Raw genomic sequence first — 21,888 nt, 5'->3', positions numbered from 1 at the left:
TTTACCAGGCTAGGCCCATACAACCAGAAACAGAGCTGGCTGGCAGCTGATTGGCAGTGGGCATTCCAGCACATATTTTTTCACTGTCTTCACTTGTTTTTTGTTTTTGTTTTTGACAGCAACAGAGTTTGAACTCAGGGCCTCATGATTGCCAGGTGGGCACTCGTACCACTTGAGCCACTTTACCAGCCCGTCTTCACTTGTTATTTAACAACTGATACAGGTGCATTATGGTCTTCAGTGAGGGAAAGAGGGACATTTGGTGATGTTTGGAGATATTTTTAGTTGTCATGCTGTGAATGATGGTGCTCTTGAGCTAGTAGAGGGGTAGAAAGAGGTCAGGGATGCAGCCAAACTCCTACAGTGCAAAGGATCATCTCACCCTCCCAAAAAAGATTCATCCTGCCCAAAATGTCAGTAATGCCAAGGTGCAGAGATTCTGCTTTACACTCAATGACCACATCCTAGTTTAACTTTACCCCAGCAAAATCAAGCACAGAGCGAAACACATCAAAGACCTTCAGGAGTTAGAGGCAAGGGTGGGTTCAGTCACCTCAAGGATTATTTCCACAATACATTTCTTCTACTATGATTACTACCCACCCCTTCTCTCTCATTCCTCTTCCAAACTCTGATTGAAATAGAAGCAAGTTGCATAAATTGATGAGTACCAAAAGATAGAGTTTTCAGTGGAAGCTGGTGCCGTCTTGAGTATTGCCAAGACTTCCATTTCTTTCCAGAAGTGTGCCCTGTGAAGCTCTGCAAGTTGAGCCCTGTTCTTTGCCCTCTCTCTTCCCAGTGACTTTATTTCTGTCCCTTATCAACATAGCTGTCCAGTCACACAGAATGTAGACCTTCTGGCTGCATAGAAGCCAGGCCTGGTCATTAAGGCAATGTCTGGGTTTCATCCATCCATACTAAAAGAGTTCCTTATCAAGCACTGCACTATGCAGGGGTGAGGTGATATAGATAACAGTAACAGGGCAGGGACACTAACCAGATCAGACACCAGGAGCTGGGCCTGGGTCCTCAGGACATCTGCCAGCCAGGCCTTAATTCTTGGTTGTGTGGGTGACCTAAGAAGGGCCCATTGGTGGGCCCAGGAAGAAGGGATACCCAAGAGGTATCAACAGCTGTTATTAAGGATTTCAACAATTTGTCAACAAGTTCAGCCATGCCAGCATTGCTCCAGCCAGCCTGGCTCAGGGAAGGCAGGGAAGAAAAGGCCCACCCTTAGTGAGCAACCTAGCTCCCTGGGTGTCTCAGATACACCCACAGACACAACAACACAAGGAAGGGACAGGAAAGAATGATGGTAAGACTCTAGTGAAAGATAGTGGCACTGGTTCTGGGCCACCTGGCACCATCTTCATGAAGATCAGGACAGGCAAAAGCATGTGGCCCTTGTGGAAAGGATTCTTATTTACTGTTCTTACCAGCCGTGGGGATGAATGCAGGCGTGACCCAAACTGGTGAGAAGATCACAGGTACTTGGGTTTGGCCTTTCGACCACTGGCCTTTGTTTTCTCTTCTAAACACTATTAGTCCACACAGTCCCTCTTTCCTTGGGGGATACTGCTAATTCCAGCCCCTTCCTATCTCATCCTTCCTCACTGAATAATCTTCAGAGAGACATGGACACTTGTTTTCCTCCAACAGTTCCCACAGGCTGCGACTCACCAGGGCACCTGATCCTCACTCCCCCTTGTTTTTAGAACAACAATTGCCCTCCCCAGACAATTCTGTCCTTGACTAGTGGAGAGGAGCTTACCCACCTTCCTAGGCAGCCCAGCCTCAGATGCTGCGTTGTTTTCTTAGTGGTATCAGAGATGCCACATCATATGAAGCAGCAGCATCCTCAGGCCTGGTGGGTGAGAAAGGTCTTTGAGCCTAGAGCGGCCCTTTTCATCCAAGACTTCCACCCCCCAACACCTCCACTCTGCTAGGGCAGGAACAGCCTCCACAGGAAGCTGGGACTAGCTGGGCAGCAGCAATCTTCTGTGAGGCCATGCTGAGATGTTAGGGTGACATCATTGCTTAGCTACTGTGATCACAGCCCTGGAAAGTCTCAGGTCCCAATAGAACATTGCCCCGGGGCAATGACTGAGTTCCGGGCTCCTGGCCTCACCCTCCCCATCAGCAGCCTTTTCTGGGCTACACTCAACCTCCAGGGCTTCTCCCTGCTGCAGGTCCAGCCTCTCCAGCCTGAGGACTGCTCTCTCTTCAGCCCAGAGGCAAGATTTTAACAAAGCTTACAGAACTGGAAGCACAAGTTTTATAGAAGCTTTTAAGATTCATTAATGGCCTATCTCCTGGAAGACCTTGGAGTCCAATGGACACATTCATCTGCAAAGTGTGGCTAGTTGTTGAAGCTGGGCCAAGGAAACATGGGGGTTCATTTACTCTGTTTTTTTTTTTTATTTTTTGCAGTATTGGGGACCACACGCTTGCTAGACAGGCACTTTGCCACTTGAGCCACACCTCCAGCTGGTTTTGCTTTATTTTTGAGACAGGGTCTCTCATTTTTTGCCTGTGGCCAGTTTTGGACTGTTCTCCTATCTATGCCTCCTACATATCTGGGGTCACAGGTGTGCACTACCAGGGCTGGCTTGGCGATGAGATGGGTGTCTTGCTAACTTTTTGCTTGGGCTGACCTCAAACATGATCTTCCCAATTTTCACCTGAGTATCTAACATTAGAGGCATGAGTTACCACACCCAGTCCCATTTTACTTTTCTTCTTTTTCTTCCTTTTCTTCTTTTACGATACTGGGATTTGAACTCGGAGTCTCCACCAACCCATTTTTGTGATGCTTTTTTTTTTTTTTTTTGAGATAGGGTCTCACCATCTATTTGCCCAGGCTGGCTTTGAACCACGATCCTCCTGATCTCTGTCTTCTGAGTAGCTAGGATTACAGGCATGAGCCACTGGTGGCTGGCTACTGTGTCTTCTTTCTTATGTGTATGTTTGAAATGTTCCATAATCATAATGAACAAAACACATAAATAATAAAAGGCCCAAGCCACACACAAAAGACAATAGAACAGTTACGCTTTTTAATAAGATACATAAACGCTATATTTTCCTATAGACCAAGAGTGCTGAAATCTTCACAGAGGAGGTGGAGACTTGGGGATTAGCCTCCGTAATTCTTCTTATTATGCCACTCCCTAGAGCAGAATATCAATTCTGCTAGGAAAGACTCACCAAAAGCATCAAGTGTTTAATTATAGAATGAGGAAATAATTTATATTTGGAGGTGAATTAAAAGTCCCTGAGAGAACTGAAGAGGACTCCAGTTGCTTTTTATTAATCAATCACATGTCATCCACCCCCCCAGGCTAGGCCTAGTTGTGGGACAGGCATGGGGCAGGAAGACCCCTGCCTCTCAGGTCACTCCTCCATGGACTGGGGCAGTGGCGGGGCCAGGGTGCGTGTCTCCATAACATGGCACTCCTACAACTGCCTGGCCCCAGACATGGAGTTAACCAGTTAACCAAGCCATCGTGGGATCCTCCTGTATTCTGTATTCGCCTCTCAGTAAATCTCTGAAGATGTGGGCAGAGGAAGGTTCAATTGTTTGTCTCAGCTCTGAAAAGCCTCACCCAGAAGCCAGGCAAAGTGGTCCATTCCTACATTCTACATCACTTTTAAGAAAACCATGAAACTCAAACCTGGGCCTCCAGCCTGGTGATTCCTGCAGGTCTAGAACCTTCCAGCACAGTCCTCTGCCCACAGTCTTCTTCCTGTTATGGTGGCAGGGCAGCTGTTCCCAGGATGGAGCAGGCAAACCAGCCATTATCAAAGGCCTGAAGAAACTATCCCATAAAGAGATAAAAGCTAATTCTGTAGCTTGCAAGGCAGAGCTTACTCATCCTCAGCTTCTGGGAGTTAGGTAGCACCTCCCTGCCTGGGCCTACCTGGTTGAGGCCTCTTGGGAGGACACTAAGATCAGGACAACTGTCCAGCATGGACAGCAAGAAGCCATAATCAGTTCCACCTTCTGTTGACTTGTAGTCTCTTTCTGAGTTGATAGGCTCCAGGAACATCTTATCTACCCCCAGCCCCTTCCATGCAGTCTACAAACACCCATGTTTGAGGCCAAAGTCAGGTGCACAGAAAAGGAGGGGAGTGGCTACTTAGAGGAAGGTGGTAGGGAACAAGAAGGAACCAGACACTTGCCTCCTGCCTCCTCACCACCACACACACAGAAGAGCACTTTAAAAGCAAGCTAACCTCTTACATCAGCCCCAGTCCAGGAAAGGAAACCAGAACTCAGAGAGTTAAGTAAGCCTCACAGCTAGTGAACAGCAAAACCCGGATTTGGGCTCAGTTCTGTCTGACATCAGAGACCTTGTTTTTAAAGTGTAGGGAAGAAGCTCACAACTAAGAATAAATGGATTTTGCAGCAGAGAGATTAAGAGGAAGGAGAGTGTGTATTCTCTGAGGGCAAATCCAAAGAGTCTTCCTGGGAAGCCATCCTGGAACAAGGACTTAAACCCAAGAAACAGATTATCACTTCTGTATGCCTGAACCTGGCACATAATAGCATGTGAGGAGTAAGTGAGTGAATAAAAGCTTAGGGAGGAATGACAAGGGGTATGTAGCAGGGAGGAGGATCAGAAGAAAACACACCAGACCTGAGCTCTGACAAAGTAGCAGGGAGATAGGGATGGCATAGCAGAGAGATAAAACCTGAGAGATCTGAATGTGGAGAGGGTCACATAACTGGGGAGGGAGAAAAGTTATGTAGCACTAGGGTAAAGTAGCCTATAGAATTAAATATAACTATGTATGTATTAGACCTTGCTTTTTGCTTCTGTAACCTACTTGCAAGGGTATATAAGGTGAGACCCCTTGGTTCTCGGGACTAAGCCTTTGGACATGAGTCCACTGGGTCTGTGCTGGCACAATAAAACATTGCTTCCTGCTAAACTACCTCAGTGTCCTGCATCTCAGCTTGTGATTCCTGCAACATTTCTTGGGGGCTTATTGCCAGGATTGTGGAGACGGTGATTTATCACCTCCCTTGTCAATAAGCGCCAGTGGACAGCTTGATCTGGAGGAGGGATTCATCCTCCTGGCGAGTAGGGGTGAGGGCCTCAAATGCACAGAGGAACCTGATGAGGTGTGGGACCAGCGAGGGGAGGGGAGCGCCACTTGTCAGACTGGTAAGAACCCGGGTTCAAATTCAGGCCTGCCTCAGAAGGCTGAAGGGGAGACTGATCACCTCCCAGAGACCGCTACTAACCACCTTTCGGGGTGAAACCATGTCTCTCAGATTCAGGGAGCAGGATGGAAGTACTGTGCTGGGTGAGAGTATGTGAAAGTGCGAGCCTGAGACGCAACCCAGCTGCAAAATGAGTGAGGAGTCCCAGTCCACAGGTCTGTGGTGAACTCATATGGTCAAGGGTGAGCCCTAATAGGGCCTTTGGTCCCAGGTTTATATGGACTCACTACAGCCAAAGAGACACCTAAATCCCTGTGAAGGGACCAGCAGGAGATGGACAGAGTGAGTTCTCTTCCAAAACCCCTCCCCTTCTGTGTGTCTTGCAGTCTGGTAATGAGAGGAGATGGGTGGAAATCAGAGTAAAACACTCTCTTGGAGTGTGTGGTTAAAAATTTTAAAAGGGGATTTAATGGAGACTATGGAGTTAAGTTCACTCCTAATAAGCTTAAGGTCCTTTGTGAAGTAGATTGGCCTGCTCTTGGTGTAGGGTGGCCCCCAGAAGGGTCACTAGATAAAACTGTGGTAAATGAAGTTTATAGACTAATTGTAGGAAAGCCCAGATACCCAGAAAAATTTCCTTATACTGATTGCTGGCAGGATGCTGTCCTCAGCTGGCCCATATGGCTAAGGCCCTGTCTGGAAGAGGCCTGTAGACTTATGATAGCTAGGGTGGCCCCAGCTTCCAAGTATAGAGAGAAAGCAAAGGAGCCTCTACTGGCTGAGGAACCTGAGAAGGTAACACCACCCTATGTGCCACGCTATCCACCTCTGCCACCCGTGCCCAATTCCATACCCCCCACCTCTGACACTGATGGAAAAACTCAAGGGACAGTCACACCTATAAAATCTGGTTCAGAAGCTTCTGGGGCCTCAACTCCCCAGACCTCCCTAAGTCCTATGGACTGAATACCCACTCTGAGTACACCAGTGCTTACCCCACATCCCCTACTCAATCGAAAGCATCTGACTGGTCTCTGTGAGGTCCCCTCCTTTCCTCAGACTCTAGCTGCCCTGCAGATGCCCCTGAGGGAAGTCCAGAGCACCATGTATTATGACAAGGAAGGCCAAATAAAGGAGGAGGATGGGTATTTGTCTACCAGCCCTTTACCACCACAGACCTCCTCAACTGGAAACGTCACACCCCCTCCTTCATGGAAAAACCTCAGGCTCTGACTGATTCGATGCAGTCTGTCATCCAGATTCACCAACCCACCTGGACAGACTGTCAACAGCTTCTTTTGACTCTATTTAATACTGAAGAGTGACACTGTATGACGCAGGCAGCTGTGAAGTGGCTAGAAGATCACTAGCCACCCTAAACACCCAAGCCTATGCTTATGCCTATTTTCCAGAACAAGATCCACGTTGGGATCCCAATAATAGCTGAGATTACTAGCAACTTGAATGATTTCAGGAGGCATTACTGGAAGGCATGAAGGATGTAGGGGAAAAGACCATGAACATGAGCAAAACATCAGAAATCCTCCAAGGGCCAGATGAGAGTCCCAGACAGTTCTATGAGCGTTTGTGTGAGGCTTTTCATTTGTACACCCCCTGACCCGGAAGCCACTGAAAACCAGAGGATGATAAGTGCCGCTTTTGTTGGCCAGGCCTGGGGAGACATAAGGCGGGACTTGCAGAAACTGGAAGAATTTGCTGGAATGAACACTAGCCAGCTCCTGGAGGTGGCCTCAAAGGTGTTTATCAATCAAGATCCAAGGAAAATGGACCTCCTTGCAGCAGACCTTGCCGGACAGTCAAGTGGGCCCTGACGAGCAAATCCAGGCAGGGGCAGAGGAAATCCCTGAGGGTGACAGCAAATGCCCCTAGGACACTCCCATGCTAGGGAGTGAAACAGTGTGCCTACTGTCATCAGTAAGGGCATTGAAAGAATGAATGTCCCAAGCAGGCTGGGGACTTACCAAAAGCCCCCCAGATTAGAGGCAGAGGCCAGGCTGTTGAAGGAATATATCAGTCTATCCACAGGGGAGCCAGTCCTTGAGAGGAAAACATTGTCAGTCTGGCAGGTCTGGAAGGCTATGAGGAAGACTAGGACAGACCAGGCTCCATTCTATTGGGCCCCCAGGAGCCTATGGTCCAAATGAAAATAGGGGGCCACTCTGTTGACCTCATGGTGGACACAGGTGCTGAACATTCAGTTGTGACCCAACCAGTGGGTCACCTCTTTCCATCAAGCATACCACTATTATTGGGGCTACAGGGGACTGGGTCCATGGCCCTTTCCTAATGGCTAGACAATGCAACCTTGGGAGTCATGAATTAAGGCATGAATTCCTCTATCTCCCCAATTTCCCTGTGGGCATGTTGGGCAGGGACTTGCTATGCAAACTGAGGGCACAGATAACTTTTGATTCAGATGTCACAGCAGCCTTAAGTTGAGAGGACCCAAGGCAAAGACACTAATCCCCATGCTTGCACAAGATGAGGAATGGCGGCTCTATGCTCCTGATGGGAAGACTCCTGAAATACCTGACCTTCCCTTCAAGGTTCCAGGAGTATGGGCTGAAGATAACCCTCTAGGTCTGGCCTGAAATGTGCCCCCAGTAGTGGTAGAATTAAAGCTGGGAGTCACCCCTATCAACCAGAAATGGTACTTCATTCCTCTCAAGGCCCAGGTTGGAATTCAAAAGCACTTTGTCAGACTCTTAAGATATGGGAATCCTCTGACCTTGTCAGTTGTCCTGGAGCATATGCTTATTGCCAATCCAGAAATCAGGTACTGAGGATTTCAGGCCAGTTCAGGACTTCTGGGCAGTAAATTCAGCAGCTGTCATTTTGCACACCCCATAGTCCCAAATCCATACATGCTTTTAAGCCTTGTCCCAGCTGCGGCACAGTGTTTTACCTGCCTAGATCTTAAAGGTGTATTCTTCTGTATCTGCCTGGCCCCACAGAGCCAGCCCATTTTTGCCTTTCAATGGGAAAAATCACAACACTGGGGAAAGGGGGAACTAACCTGGAATCAGTTACCACAAACTTTTAAAAATTCACCCACTATTTTTGGAACTGCCCTGGCATCTGACCTAAAAGCCTTCTCAGCTGACCAGCATGGCTGCACACTCCTCCAGTACATAGATGACCTCCTGCTGGCTAACCAACTCAGGAAGACTGCATGGAAAGGACACGCTTTCTCCTTTCTTTTTTTATGGGATGCAGGATATAAAGTCTCTAGGAAAAAAGGCCTAGATTTGCCAAAACACTGTCAAATACCTCAGCTTTCTCTTGTCCTAGTGGCAACACAGGCTCAGCCCTGAGAAGAAACAGGCTGTATGTTCCATCCCAGCCCCTAAGACCCACAGGCAAATCAGAGAATTTTGGGGGGCCACAGGTTTCTGTCAAATCTGGATACCTAACTGCTCCCTCTTGGCCAAACCCCTCTATGAGTTCACAAAGCGGGGAGAATGGGTATGGGGAAAGGAACAAGAGAAAGTCTTTAAAGAAATCAAAAAGGCACTCACCAATCTGTGCTCTGGGCCTGCCAGATGTAATGAAGCCCTTCTTACTATATGTACATAAGAGACTGGAGACGGCTGTAGGAGTCTTGACCCAGCTGCTAGGTTCCTGGCACTGCCTGGTGGCCTATTTATCAAAGCAAATTGATGCCATTTCCCAAGGCTGGCCACCATGCCTGTGTGCTTTGGTAGCCACTGCTGCCCTGGTAACAGAGCAGATAAATTCACCATAGGGCAATAACTCACTGTCTGGGTTCCCCACTCTGTCCTGACACTCATGGGGTACAAGGGAAATTATTGGCTAACTCTCTGATGGTCAAATACCAGAGCATGCCATGTGAAAATCCACACATCTGGCTGGTGATTGTTAAGACTCTAAACCCAGCCACTCTATTGCCAATTGGCTCCAGCCCCCGAAGCATGACTGCTTAGAGGTTATGGATGAGGTTTTCTTGAGCTGGCTAGATTTAACCAATCAACCAATCAGCAATCAGGTTATTGAATATTTCACAGATGGCAGCAGGTTTTTCCAGGGCAGCACACACTTTGCTGGTTATGCGGTGGTGACTTTGGACTCAGTTATTGAGGCTCACTTGCTGCTGGTAGGGACTTCTGCACAAAAGGCTGAGCTTGTCACCCTCATGTGGAGGCTACAGCTCACTGCAGGAGTACAAGTAAATATTTACACTGATTCCAAAGATGCCTTCACAACCATTCATGTTCACAGGGCCTTATATAAAGAGAGGGGACTCATTAACTCGGGAGGAAAAAGTATCAAGTATGGGCAGGAAATCCTCGAACTGATAGATGCTGTGTGGGCCCTTAAACGGATGGCAGTTATACACTGCTGAGGGCACCAAAAGGGAGATACAACAGTTACTTGGGGAAACCAGAAAGCTGACAGGGAGGCCAAACCTGCAGCCCTCACAAGGGGACCAGCCCCAACTGTTCTGACAGCTGCCTTGTTCCCATGCACCTTAGCTGAATGGGGCCCATAGCACACACCACAAGAACAGGCATGGCCTAAGACTGAGGAGGGAAATCTTCTACCAAATGGATGGTGGAAATTTACTGATGGCTGCACTGCCATACCTGAGTCACTGGCCCCTACATTTGTCAAACAGTTCCACGAAGGAACTCATTCAGGGCGAACAGCCCTTGAGTCCACCCTGGCCCAGCATTTTTATGTCCCCAGGCTCTCCAGCAATAAGTAAGACAATATGTGAGAGATGTACCTTATGTGCCAAAAGTAATCCCAGAAAAGGACCAAGAGTGTCCCCTTGTGCCCCGAATGTTGGTGGAACTCCTCTTGAAAACTTAATCCTGGACTTCAGTGAAATGCCATGCATTGGAGGATGTAAATATCTGTTGGTGTTTGTTTGTACCTTCTCAGGGTGGGTGGAAGCCTTCCCCACGTGGACTGAAAAGGCCCGGGAGGTGGCCAGATGTCTGTTGAAGGAAATCATCCCTTGGTTTGGAGAATCTGTGTCAACTGGGTCAGACAATGGGCCAGCCTTTGTGACCGAGGTGGTACAGCTGATGGCTAAGGGCTTAGGAATCACCTGGAACTTGCATATGACCTACCACCCCCAGAGTTCAGGATAAGTGGAGCACATGAATGGAACCCTAAAATTATAGCTAGGAAAACTGTGTCAGGAGACCCATCTGCAGTGGGATCAATTACTGCCCATAGCAGTACTAAGGATTAGGTCTGGCCCCATGAAACGGATGGGGCTCAGCCTTTGGACACGAGTCCGCTGTCTGTGCCGGCACAATAAAATGTTGCTTCCTGCTAAACTGCCTCAGTGTCCCGTATCTCAGCTTGAGATTCCCGCAACAGATAAGCAACAGAACACGGAGAAGTTTGAGGTGAGGGAGGGGAGCTACATAGCTCCCAAAAGTCTAGTGGAATGTGGCTGTGCTTGCCTCTCCAAGGGCAGCAGTAAGGCAGGCCATGAGGAGACTTGGGGTGGTGCAGGTCTCCACCTGGTCCCTCTTCTGGCCTTGACACCCAGGACAAATCCTGATGTGGAGGAAGTGTGTAGCAAACAGAGAAATCCCTGGAATTGAGGAGTGAGGCCGGCTTCTCACCTGTCCCTCCACACCACACTCTGCATCAGAGCAGCAGAGCTAGTCCTCTGGCATTTTCTTCCCTTTGTGAATGGGACCCAGTAGAGCCAGAGGCCCCAACAAATATAGGGGTACTGGCAGGAAAAGAGTGGGGGAAGTCCTTAGTGACACTGAGATCTTAGTTTGTAATGATGTGATGGGCCCCAAATCCTATTCAAATCTATTCTGGAATTTCTATCGGTGTGACTTGGGGAAGTTGCTTGACCTACCTGAGGTTCCTTTTCCGAAAAATGAGGATATTTCTTCCTGTCTTGCAGTATTATAATAGAGATTAAATGTTTGTCACAAAGTAAACATCACAACCACCACCATCATGTTATCTTCAATGGTGGCAGGGGTTGGGGATGGGGGAAAGCTGACTTGCAGGGTCAAACCATACGTGGGCTTTTGGTTTTGGTGTCTGCTTCAAAAGCTGAGTTCCGACAGTCAGTGATGGAAGATGCAGTCATGCAAGTGCCCTGCTGACTCCGTTGTGATGAATGGTTTGATCATTCGGGGGAGGAGCATTAAGGACTCAAATTTTACTGTGATAAGAAATGGATATTAGCTGGTGTAGTGTCTCAAGTGGTAAGAGTGCTTGTCAAGCAAGCATGAGGTCTTGAGTTCAAAACCCAGTACCACAAAAAGAAAAAAGAGAGAGAGCAATAAGGAGTGGGTACAATTGGCCGGGGCCTGTTAGTAAGCCAAGGAGGGCTGTGGAAAACAAGTGGCCATGACAAAGGTAGGCATGGTTCCAGTCTCCAAATTTCCTGTGTCTTCCTGGAAACTGAATGGGTAGCTGAGGTTGACCTGAGAGTTTAGAATTACCCCAGAAACAGAGGGATGGTCAAGGCACAGGTACAGCCTGGGACAGCAAGGACAGGTCCTAAAAGCAAAGGTGAGGTGCGGGCAGAGGAATCCAGGGCCTCTGGTTCTTGCTTCCCAAGGGGGTGTCTCTAGGTGCCACCCCATCCCTCCAGGGACAGAGGGTAGAACTGTTTTCCTCTGATTTTGTGCCTGGGTGACCAGGCTGGGTGAGGTAAGGTGGCAATCTTGGGTCTGGCAGGGCAGTGAAGTTCCAAGGCCTATGGAGGACAGTGGCAGGCAAAGAAGGCATTGTGTTGTCCTTGGAGAGTTCTGCTTCTGCGGGGAGGTGACTGGCAGAGATGGCTTGGACAGGAGAGAGTCGGGGAGAAAGAGCCTCTGAAGGATCTCCCAGCTGCTTCTGTTTTCCTAAGTTTGGGGGTCAAACCACACAAGGCATGCTTCACTGTGTGCTTTTGGTTCTGGGGTACCTAATGATGTCTGCTTAGCAGGCTGTTTCAATCCGTAGTTATGATGGAAGGTGCAACCGCCTAAGCACCTGCTGACTCCGTTATGATGAATTATTTAATTAAATGACTGTTGGGGGCGGGAAATATCAAGACCCAACTTCGGCTGAGATAAGGAGCAAGCGCAGCTGGCTGGGGTTGTGTTACTGCACTAGAACAAGCTACTTTGGATAGAGCCCAAGTTTGTAGCCAGAGAAGGGTGGCAGCCAGCCAGCCCTAGCTGCTGTGTAATGTGCAGTTCTTTGCTGAGTTCTGAGACACTCTGAAGTGCCATTTTAAAATAGAAATTCAAAAAATGCTTCATCTCTTGGCAAACAGACATCATCCCAGTCCTATGCATTGAGAGATCCTATGAATTTCCTGGACTATAACTCCCTCTGCAAACACACACACACACACTCACACACACACTCACTCACTCACTAAAGCCAAGGACAGGGAGTCAGGAATCCAAGGATGAGACCCTCTGTACAGACTGGCCTAGACCCTGGTGGGTCATTTGTGAACCGCCTTTCCCAAGGCAGTGAGTCTTCCTCTCGGGTACTGGGCTTCCCACTTGGTGCATGGTGATCACCAGAGGAGCTTTCATATGCCTTAACCCACAGTCTGATGATGGGACAGTGACTAGGCGTGGCTGTGGTCCTGCTGCATTGGTAACGGTGCCCTGTGGCTCCCACTTTGAAAAATATCAATGTGGAGGGAAGCTGGTTTAGACATGGTGCCTAGAAATGTGGCTGAACCTACTATAAATAACAGTGGAAAGAGGTTAGAAACCGGGTGGATGGTGTCAAGATGAATTGTGGTGGCTTTTGTTTACTTAGAATTTTAGTGTGGCTTTTAACAGGGTAGGTAAGAGACTCAGCAACAAGAACAATAGCTACAAAATCCTGTCAGAAATCAGCAAGGCAACTGAAAACATGTAGCACTGAAGCTGACCGATAAACAGGGACCCATTGTTACTGGGACAATTTTATTAAGAATCTTGAGTCCTTGACTTCACCGTCCTAACAGAGTTCAGTGTGGATTTTTTCATTACTGTAATTGCCAGATAACACTGAATAAATCATATTTGTAGAAGTGTTCATATTTCTGAACAGCACAGATCGATCGTCATTTACTTATCTAAGAAGTCCAAGTCACCAGAGAATTTTAGTCTCTCTCTGAGGGGATCTCTATTCTGTTCTGGTGCTGGGACTCCTGAGTAGAAGATGTGTACTGCCAACTAGAAGCAGTGAACACACAAGAGCCTCAGAACTATGAGGAGTCAGCCTCAGTCTTGACCTTGACCACCAACAGCTTCCAGTAGAACCCTGGAGGCTGCAAAGGCCTTAATTCTCACCCTCAGTATATGGATGATCCAGCTACATATCTAGCCCTAAACACCTTAGCTGTTTGCTTACCAGGCCTGGGAAAGAAGCCCACTTCTCAGTAGGAAGCCTGTTTACCTTGGATGTGAAGGAGACAGACTTCTGCATTTTACTTGAATAGCCTAGAGGCTTAACCTGTCTGAGTATATTTGGTCTGGAGTGAGCCAGCAAGCTGCTGAGTACCCAAACAAGATGGGGTTTAAGATGTCTGTGATCAAGAGAAATCTCCCTTTTGGCCAACAGCTTCCATCAATAGCTCCTTCTCTCTATTTCTCTAAAAGGGAAAAACTGATTTTACTGAGAAGCATCTAAGCTAATTTTGCTGCTAAGATAAAACAGCTGAGTTTAAAAGATCCGTAAGTAGTAAATATGCAGACTCAGTCCAAATCATCTCAAGGAATTTTATGGCGAGCTTATCAGTATGAGTCTCAGATGGACAGAAGCAGCAGCAGAGTTAAGAACAGGCCTACTGGAGACTTGGGTAACTCCTTCTCTTGAATTCAAATGATACACAAACCTTCCCTACAAGTTATTCTTGCTTGAAATCAAAGTACAGGTGAGGATTTAGCTGCAAGTGTCAACTAAAAAAGGTTAAACCTCTAGTGGCCGCCAGCCAAAGATAAAATACTGGACAGAGTGGGAAGAAACAGGAAAAGAGCGAGAGGTCCCTCTGGTGGACAGTTGTAGGTGGGCACTCAGAAATCCACTCAGAATTCTTGCTGTTGTTCAAACTGCCTGGCAGGCCTTCAGGATCTTTTCCGTTAATATCTAATTACTGAGTACAGCCCTGCAAATAATTCACTGCTGAGAAAATTAGATCTTTCAACATGAACCAGGGACAAAAAAGAATTAGTGTCGTCCCAACTCCAGGAGGGTCATTTTCTTAGTGATCTAACAGCAATTATTAGAAAAAGTACTCTACACATGATGGAGATATTGTACAAGGGCAGGAGAACCAAGTCCTCTGGTTAACCTAAATTTGAGATGGTTACACCACAGGTAATTAAGTATTTGTTGTCATTAGGAACTTTGGTATATATGATGGCAGGAATTTTTTTAGGTCTCATTCCTATGTTAGGAAAAAAATTGTCCAGATATCCCCCCAACCCCCAGGAAAGTACTGTACAATAAAATCCTGCTTTTTTTCTTTCCTTCAGTACCAGGGTTTGAACTCAGGGTCTACACCTTGAGTCACTCCACCGGCCCTTTTTTGTGATGGATTTTTTAAAGATAGGGTCTCATAAACTATTTGTCCAGGCTGGCTTTGAACCACAAAACTCCTGATCTCTGCCTCCTGAGTAGGAGGCAGAGGTAGGATTACAGGTATGAGCCACTGGCGCAGTGTCTGCTGCTTCTTAAGGCTCTTCCCCAGCTAGCTACAAGCATTGGTATCACACATTCTGGCTTCAGTTTCAAGGCATTAATTCTTTTAGCTATGGCAATTTCAGTGAACAAAAACTACAGCTGGCTGATAAGACTTGTTTTTTCTTTGAGACAGTTCTCACTATATAGCAAGAATGCTCTGTCTTCCTGCTTCAGCCTCCTGAGTGCTGGGATTACAGACATGAACCACAACCCTTAGCCTGGCAAAGCTCTCTGAATTCAAAGAGCAGCTACTTGCCCTGGTGGGTGAGGGCACATGCATTCATCTCTCAGTCCCTGATCAAGGGCCATCATCTTAAGGATACAGGTGTCAGTTCCTTGGGCATCCAGGCTGGGTTGTGCTTTTTTTTTTCCCCCTTTTTGACATGCTGGGTATCAAACACAGGGCTGTGCACATGCTAGGCAAGCACTCGACCACTGAGCTACACCCCCACCCCATCCAGGCTGCTGCTTTCATGGTCTACTCCTTCCACTGGGCTAACACTGCTCAGGCTCCAAACACAAGTTTTGCAAAGAGCGGTGATAAAACTCAACAATCACCATTTTTGCCTCTGTTTAAAACACACAGGCAGGTCCACTGCCTACAGTGTCCATTCTTTTGGTAGCACTTTTTGAATACAGGACTGGCTGGGCTGTAATCGGCTTCCAGGCCTCTTACTCACTGGATTTTTTTATTGGAGGACCTCTGGCACGCAGCACAGATCCTGCTCAAGAGGCTCTGCATAAAAGTTTACTAAATGAACGGGGCAGTAACAAAACTGTCCCTCTCCTTTTTCCTACTCTATACATCCCAAGAGCTTATGAGCTGAAGGAATCAGGGGAAAGGTGGGCTACAGTAAATGTAACATTTCTCTATATGTAAGGACACTGGGAAGTCAGATTTACTGATGTCCTTTCAATAATTACCACGCAACAGAAAATAAGAAGTGCCACAATAAAAATACAGTTTTCAAAGAACAGAAGTTTATATGCATAGATATCCACATACTTCATTTGAGAACCTCAAAGCTATTTCTCTGTTATAGGTAGACACAAAATGCCTGAAAAGATACAACAAAACAAACAATACGAATTTAAAGCACTTTTACAAAAATAAAAATATTCAGAAATGAAAACTACAGAGTTATGTTTGCAAACATTAATTTTACTTTGAATCCGTCTGATATTAAAACTTAATAGTTTATCAAAATTTGTCTTTGATACATGTTGGAATTACAGTAAACAAAACTGATGGAATTCTAATCAATAGCCAATAGCAAAAAGAATTATAATTAAAATCCATATGATCTTCAGCTAAGTACTGTTGATGTAACTTTCTGTTTATTTAAACTTTTATTTTAGGGAACAAAATTGACTTATCTCTATTTCAAGAAAGAGAATGAATAAACGTGTATTTAATTTTCAATTTCAACTTTGAAAACTTAACGCTCTATGTATTTCTACTGTTCCGAAACTACTTTTGATTCACTGCTAACTTTTAAAACATCTTAAAGACAATCAATGTAACTTAAGGTCGCTTTCGTATTCAGAATGCTCCTATTTTTCATTTTACACCAAAGCAGTAAGGCAAGAAAGCAGTTCCTTTCCCAAATCAGACACAGAAATATCTGTCCCCTTTAAATTCCAGGACTACTGAGCCACTACAAATTATCCTATCAGTAGAAAATTAAGGCTTCTGTGATTTTCCTTTATACTTAAACCATAAAGTAAGATTAGCAGTGTTACTGATTGCAAATGTTGAACTGATAAAGCATCTGGGCTTAAATCACAGGATGTAAACATCACCATTTCTGTCTATTCCTACAACACAGTTTTCATAATTACCTTCTGTGAGTTTTAGATAAAGTCAGAAAACACTACACAAAGTTGAAAGTATACACAACTCTACTACAAGGAGATACATGCTTGAGGTGTCAAGAGTAAATTTCCTGTGTCTGATAAATCTTGGTGCACTCTGACCCCACCTGGCAAACAGATCTGTGGAGTCATGCCAGACAGCATGGCACAATGTATGTGGGGTAGGAGGGGGCTTTCAGTATTCCAAAGGACCTGGGCCTCTACTGCCAAAGGCAAGATGCTGTGTGGCTTTCTAAGAACCTCTAGGCACCAACTAGAGTATATCCTGTTTGCTATAACATTCTTTTTTGGAAGGCAAGCCTTTCTAGGTATGTGAAAGAGAAAATTCACATTACCTAACCTACAGAAGATTTCCTAAAATCATCTAGAATGAATGTGAACCAGGCTTTGCAGCAATAGCACCATATTAGCCTGAAATGAGGTAAAGATAAAACTCTTTGATAGCCTTGGGTAAAAACAGCTGTAGCAATCTTGCCTGGGGTGCTTACAGCAGCATTCTTTCTGATCTTTAGAGTAAGGTGTATGAAGAACAATTTGTTTCCAAGTATAACACCCAATATAAATCAAAACTGATCAATTACAAAGCTCGTTATCTAATAGCAGGAAAAATATAACAAAACAGAACTCTTAATTTTTAATTCAAAGTATGTCATTACTGGTTGATGAAGTCAAGGATCCTGATAAAACACACTAGGCAAGTGTCACAAGGGTGGTTTATCAGATGGGAATGCCCAGAAATTTCATTTTCAGAGCATGGTCAGGTTTATTCTAGATCTGTCTAAATGGGGGCAAATGTCCCCTTCTTGTTACATATTCCAAAACAGGTGAGTAGCCTTCCTCTTTCCCAACTATTTTAAATTGGGTAGACAAACTTCTCAGCAATGTACATTTATCATTTATATAACATAATACAAAGGGAAGACTTTAAAACTGTTAAAAATTTAAAGGGGCAAAATTAAAATGTTTCAGCAAATGAAAACAGAGTTCTGTTTAGAGAGAAGTGGACAAAAAAAAGAGGCAATTCTCTAATAAGAAAAGACTAAAAGAAGCACTTTTCAGAGAGCTGAGGATGTGGCTCAGGGGCAGAGTGCAGAGTACATGCATGCTTCTTAGCAGGCATGAGGCCCCTAAGGGCTTGATTCCCAGCACCGGAAAAAAAAAAGAAAAAAAAAACCCTCTAATTTAGTTCCTTTAAGGTGAAATAATAATAAAGGACTTAAAGAAAAAATCTTAAATTGCTTTTCCCCAGTCTCTTTAACATGTGGGAGAAATAAGAAATCTTAGAATTTTTTTTGAATGTCACAAAACTAAATTTTCAGAGAAATACAATTACCATTATTTATCAGAAAAAATATAACCTTTTAGGACACTGCTGGCCTCTGTGATCAGATGGAAGTTTATCACTCTATGCAACCAAGAGGCTTCAAACACGCTCAGCAGGATTTTCATTTGACTTTCTTGAGACTCAGATGAAATATGAGTAACTTTCCCTGAAGCCAATAGAAACATTTTAGGGAAAGAGTTTAAGGTTTGTACTTAAGCTAAAAATTCAGCTGGATACTGAAGACCATCTTCAGAAAACTCAAGTAAACAGTCATCCTCTTTTATAAATCTGCTGGTGCTAACTGCACCTAAGTGGTAAAATACCTGGAGGTATAGCTGAGCTATGTTTGCAAGAATGCTAATTAGTATATGAGGTCCTTCAGTTCTGTGTCAGTCAGTTCATTCACTTCCATGATCTTCTCTAAATGTTCCATGTACCGGCCATGGTCCTGCAGGAAGTGAGGGACCCTCATGTTTTCAGTAACTGCCAATCCCTTTAAGCGATCCACATCTTCATAAGAAACCTGAAAAAAGGAGAAATTTTAAAACACAATAAGAAGTTACATTTTTTTGGTTGTTGTGCACTGTGTTTCTCCACAGCATTTTTATTCTCTGCGCGCACACACACACACGCACACAATTTGTTCTTTTTTCTGTTCTTTTCAGGCAATCTCACTATGTAGCTCAGGCTGGCCTCAAACTCACTTTGTAGCCAAAGCTGGCCTTGAATTCTTAATCTTCTTGCCTCAGTCTGCCTCCTGAATGCTTGGTTCACTGTAAATAGTGGACAATATTCTTCCAGGTTTGGTAGGAAAGGCTTTTTGAAAAGAAATAATGCTCATATTCTATTCCTATTAGTTTTTTAAAAGTTTTTATTATCAAAATTATTTACTTAGTATTTACACTCCTATATGTAATGAAAGTAGATTTGTTGCTATTGATATGGTTTAATTCCTAAACTATTCTGAGTTAACGACAGGAGGGAATAAATACATACAGGCATACATCATCTTGTGATGCTTTGCAAATACTGTGTTTTTTATGCTGAGCAAGTCTATTGGTGACATTTTTGAAATAATATGCTTATTTTGTGTCTCTGTGCCACATTTTTGTCTTTTCTTACAATAGTTCAACTTTGTGTTATTACTGTATTTGTCATTGGTGATCTGTCTTCAGTGATCTTTGATGTTACTATTGTAATTATTTAGGGAGTCCACAAACTGTGTTCATGTAAGATGGTAAATTTATCTGTTGTTCCCCCATCTCTCGCTCTTCCTATTCCCTGATCAATTCCAATTAATTAGGCCAATTAATAATTTACAATGGCCTCTGAGTATTTAAGTGAAAAGAAGACTTAAAGGTCTCTCACTGTAAACCAGAACTAGAAATGATTAAGAATAGTGAAAAAAAGCATGTCAAAAGGCAAGCTAAACCAAAAGCTGGGTCTTTTGTGCCTAACAGCTAAGTCATGAATGAAACTTCTAGAAAGAACTGAAAATGCTAGTCCAATGAACTCATGAACAATAAAAAAATCAAACAGCCTAACTGTTGATCTGGTAAACATTTTAGTGGCCTGGACAGAAGATCAAAATAGCCACAACATTCCCATAAGCCAAAGTCTAACCCAGAGCAAGGCCCTAACTCTCCAATTCTGTGAAGGCTAAGAGAGGTGAAAAAGCTGCAGAAGAAAAGTTTGAAGCCAGCAGAGGTGGTTCATGATGTTTAAGAAACAATCTCTATAACATAAAAGTACAGGTAAAGCAGCAAGTACTGATGCAGAATCCACAGGAAGTTATCCAGCAGATCTAGCTAGGATAACTGATGAAGGCGGCTACACTGAACAATAGATTTCAATGAGGACAATACAGCCTTACAGTAGGAGAAGATGCCACCTTGGACTTTCATAGCTAGAGAGAAGTCAATGCTGGGCTTCCTGGTGCTTACCACAAGCTTTGTTCTTATACTGACTGTATGGATAAAGAAGAGGAAAAATAAACTTACCCCATGAACACTTCAACCCAGGATCTGTGCCTGGTTTGTATTGTGAATAGGAAGACATGGGGTAGGAGTGAGTGGGGGAAGAAGTCAGTGCATGGCTTCGATGCTTCAAAGGACAAGCTGACTCTATTGCTAGGGGCTAATACAGCTGGTGACTTGAAATTGAAGCCAATGCTCATCTACAATTTGTGGCTCGTGGGAGGTCAAAATATCAATTGACAGGAGTTGGGAAGATGTTGATTCCAACCCTTCTGAATGACTCTGAGGTTGGGTTCAAGACTTCAATGGAAGAAGTAACTGCAGATGTAGTAGAAGCATCAAGAGAACCAGAATTAGAAGAGCCTGAATATGTAACGAGTTGCTGTAATCTCATGATAAAACTTTTCAAAGACGAGGAGTTCTAACGGATGAGCAAAGAAAATGGTCTCTTGAGATGCAATCCACTCCTAATGGAGATGCTGTGTACATTGCTGATGTTAACAATAAACCATTTAGAATATTACATAAACTGTTTTGATAAAGCTACAGCAGGGTTTGAGAGAAATAACTCCAATTTTGAAAGAAGTTCTACTGTAGGCAAAATGCTATCAAACAGCTAGCTTTCATGGAAAGCTTTCATGGAAGGAAGAGTCAATCAATGTGGCAAAATGCACTGTTGTCTTATTTTAAGAAACTTCCATAGATGCCCAACCTTCAGCAAAAAACAGCACCCTGACTAGTCAACAGCATCAGCATCAAGGGAAGGTCCTAAGTCAGCAAAAATCTGAAAGCTCAGATGATAGCTGGCATTTGTTAGCAGTCATTTTTTTTTTTTGAGGCAGGGTCTTGCTAGGTTGGTCTCAAACTTCTAGGCTCAAGAGATCTTCCTTCCTCAGTCTTTCGACTACTGGGACTACAGTCATGAGTCACTGTGCCCAGACAGTGATAAAGTACTTTTAAACTAAGGTATGTATATTGGGTTTTTTTTAGACATAATGCTCTTATATACTTATCTGACTACAGTATAGTATAAACATAACCCTTTTTGTTGTTGTTGTTTTAAGACAAAGTCTCACTATGTAGCCCAGGCTGGCCTCAAACCTCGATTCTTCAGATCTCAAACTCCCAAACAGCTAAGATTACAGGTGTGAGCCACTGTACCCAGCCCAGGCTGATTCATGATCCTCCTGCCTCAATCTTCTGAGTGCTGAAATTACAAGTGTGATTCACCCTGCCTGGTTCTAAACACAGCTTTTTTGTGCATTGTGTTAGGTGAATGTGATACCCACTACACTATGGAAACCTGGCTTTTATATGCATGGTGAAACCAAGAAAAATGTGTAACTCACTTTATTGTGGTAGTCTGGAAATGAACCTGCAATCTCTTTGAGGTATGTCTAAACTGATATTGGGGAATAAGGCCCTCATTTTAAGAGAAGGGAGATACAAATATGGATGGGGAGGTTAACTGTGAAAAATTCTGTGGGGTCTGATTTAAATTGGAATGCCCTTATGATTCACAACACACATACATGATCTCCTCTTTGAAACTGTCTAGAAGCAACAGCACCCCAATAGAAGGGACATACCTTGAGTTTATATCTTGTTTTCTAAATACTATTATGCACTAAAAGTATTCAAGGCTTTATTGAAGAAACAGCTAATCTAAGATTTGGGTAGAAAATGTGTAAGATGAGCCAAGATATTTTAATTTGCCAGAAAACATGGGGACACATTTAAAAAAAAAAAAAAAAAACATGGGAACAGTCGTGAACTAGTTAAATAAAAAGGAGTAAGTCTGTAAAAATGCCTCAAAAAAGTGAGGGAGTAAGTGAAAG

The 21,888-nt window shown here is 44.5% G+C and overlaps 1 protein-coding gene and 1 non-coding gene across 4 annotated transcripts in view; one reads left to right on the top strand and one right to left on the bottom strand.

The window, feature by feature from the left end:
* Positions 1–15,834: 15,834 nt before the first annotated feature.
* Matcap2 (microtubule associated tyrosine carboxypeptidase 2) overlaps positions 15,835–21,888 on the bottom strand; it is a 44,183-nt gene continuing 38,129 nt past the window's right edge. For all 3 annotated transcript variants that reach the window (XM_020182915.2, XM_074065292.1, XM_074065293.1), the window contains one exon: positions 15,835–18,597. In XM_020182915.2, the coding sequence (XP_020038504.1) occupies positions 18,436–18,597 (162 nt within the window). In that variant the 3' untranslated portion in view covers positions 15,835–18,435. The remainder of the gene's footprint in view (positions 18,598–21,888) is intronic.
* LOC141421139 (small nucleolar RNA SNORA51) lies at positions 20,001–20,134 on the top strand. The gene has a single exon (XR_012445813.1). It is a non-coding gene; the product is annotated as a small nucleolar RNA SNORA51 (small nucleolar RNA).

The sequence above is a fragment of the Castor canadensis genome, chromosome 2 (assembly GCF_047511655.1).
Source record: "Castor canadensis chromosome 2, mCasCan1.hap1v2, whole genome shotgun sequence".
NCBI lineage: Eukaryota > Metazoa > Chordata > Mammalia > Rodentia > Castoridae > Castor > Castor canadensis.
The sequence above is the reverse complement of the archived record's forward strand: the minus strand, read 5'-3'. Positions and strand labels throughout refer to the sequence as shown.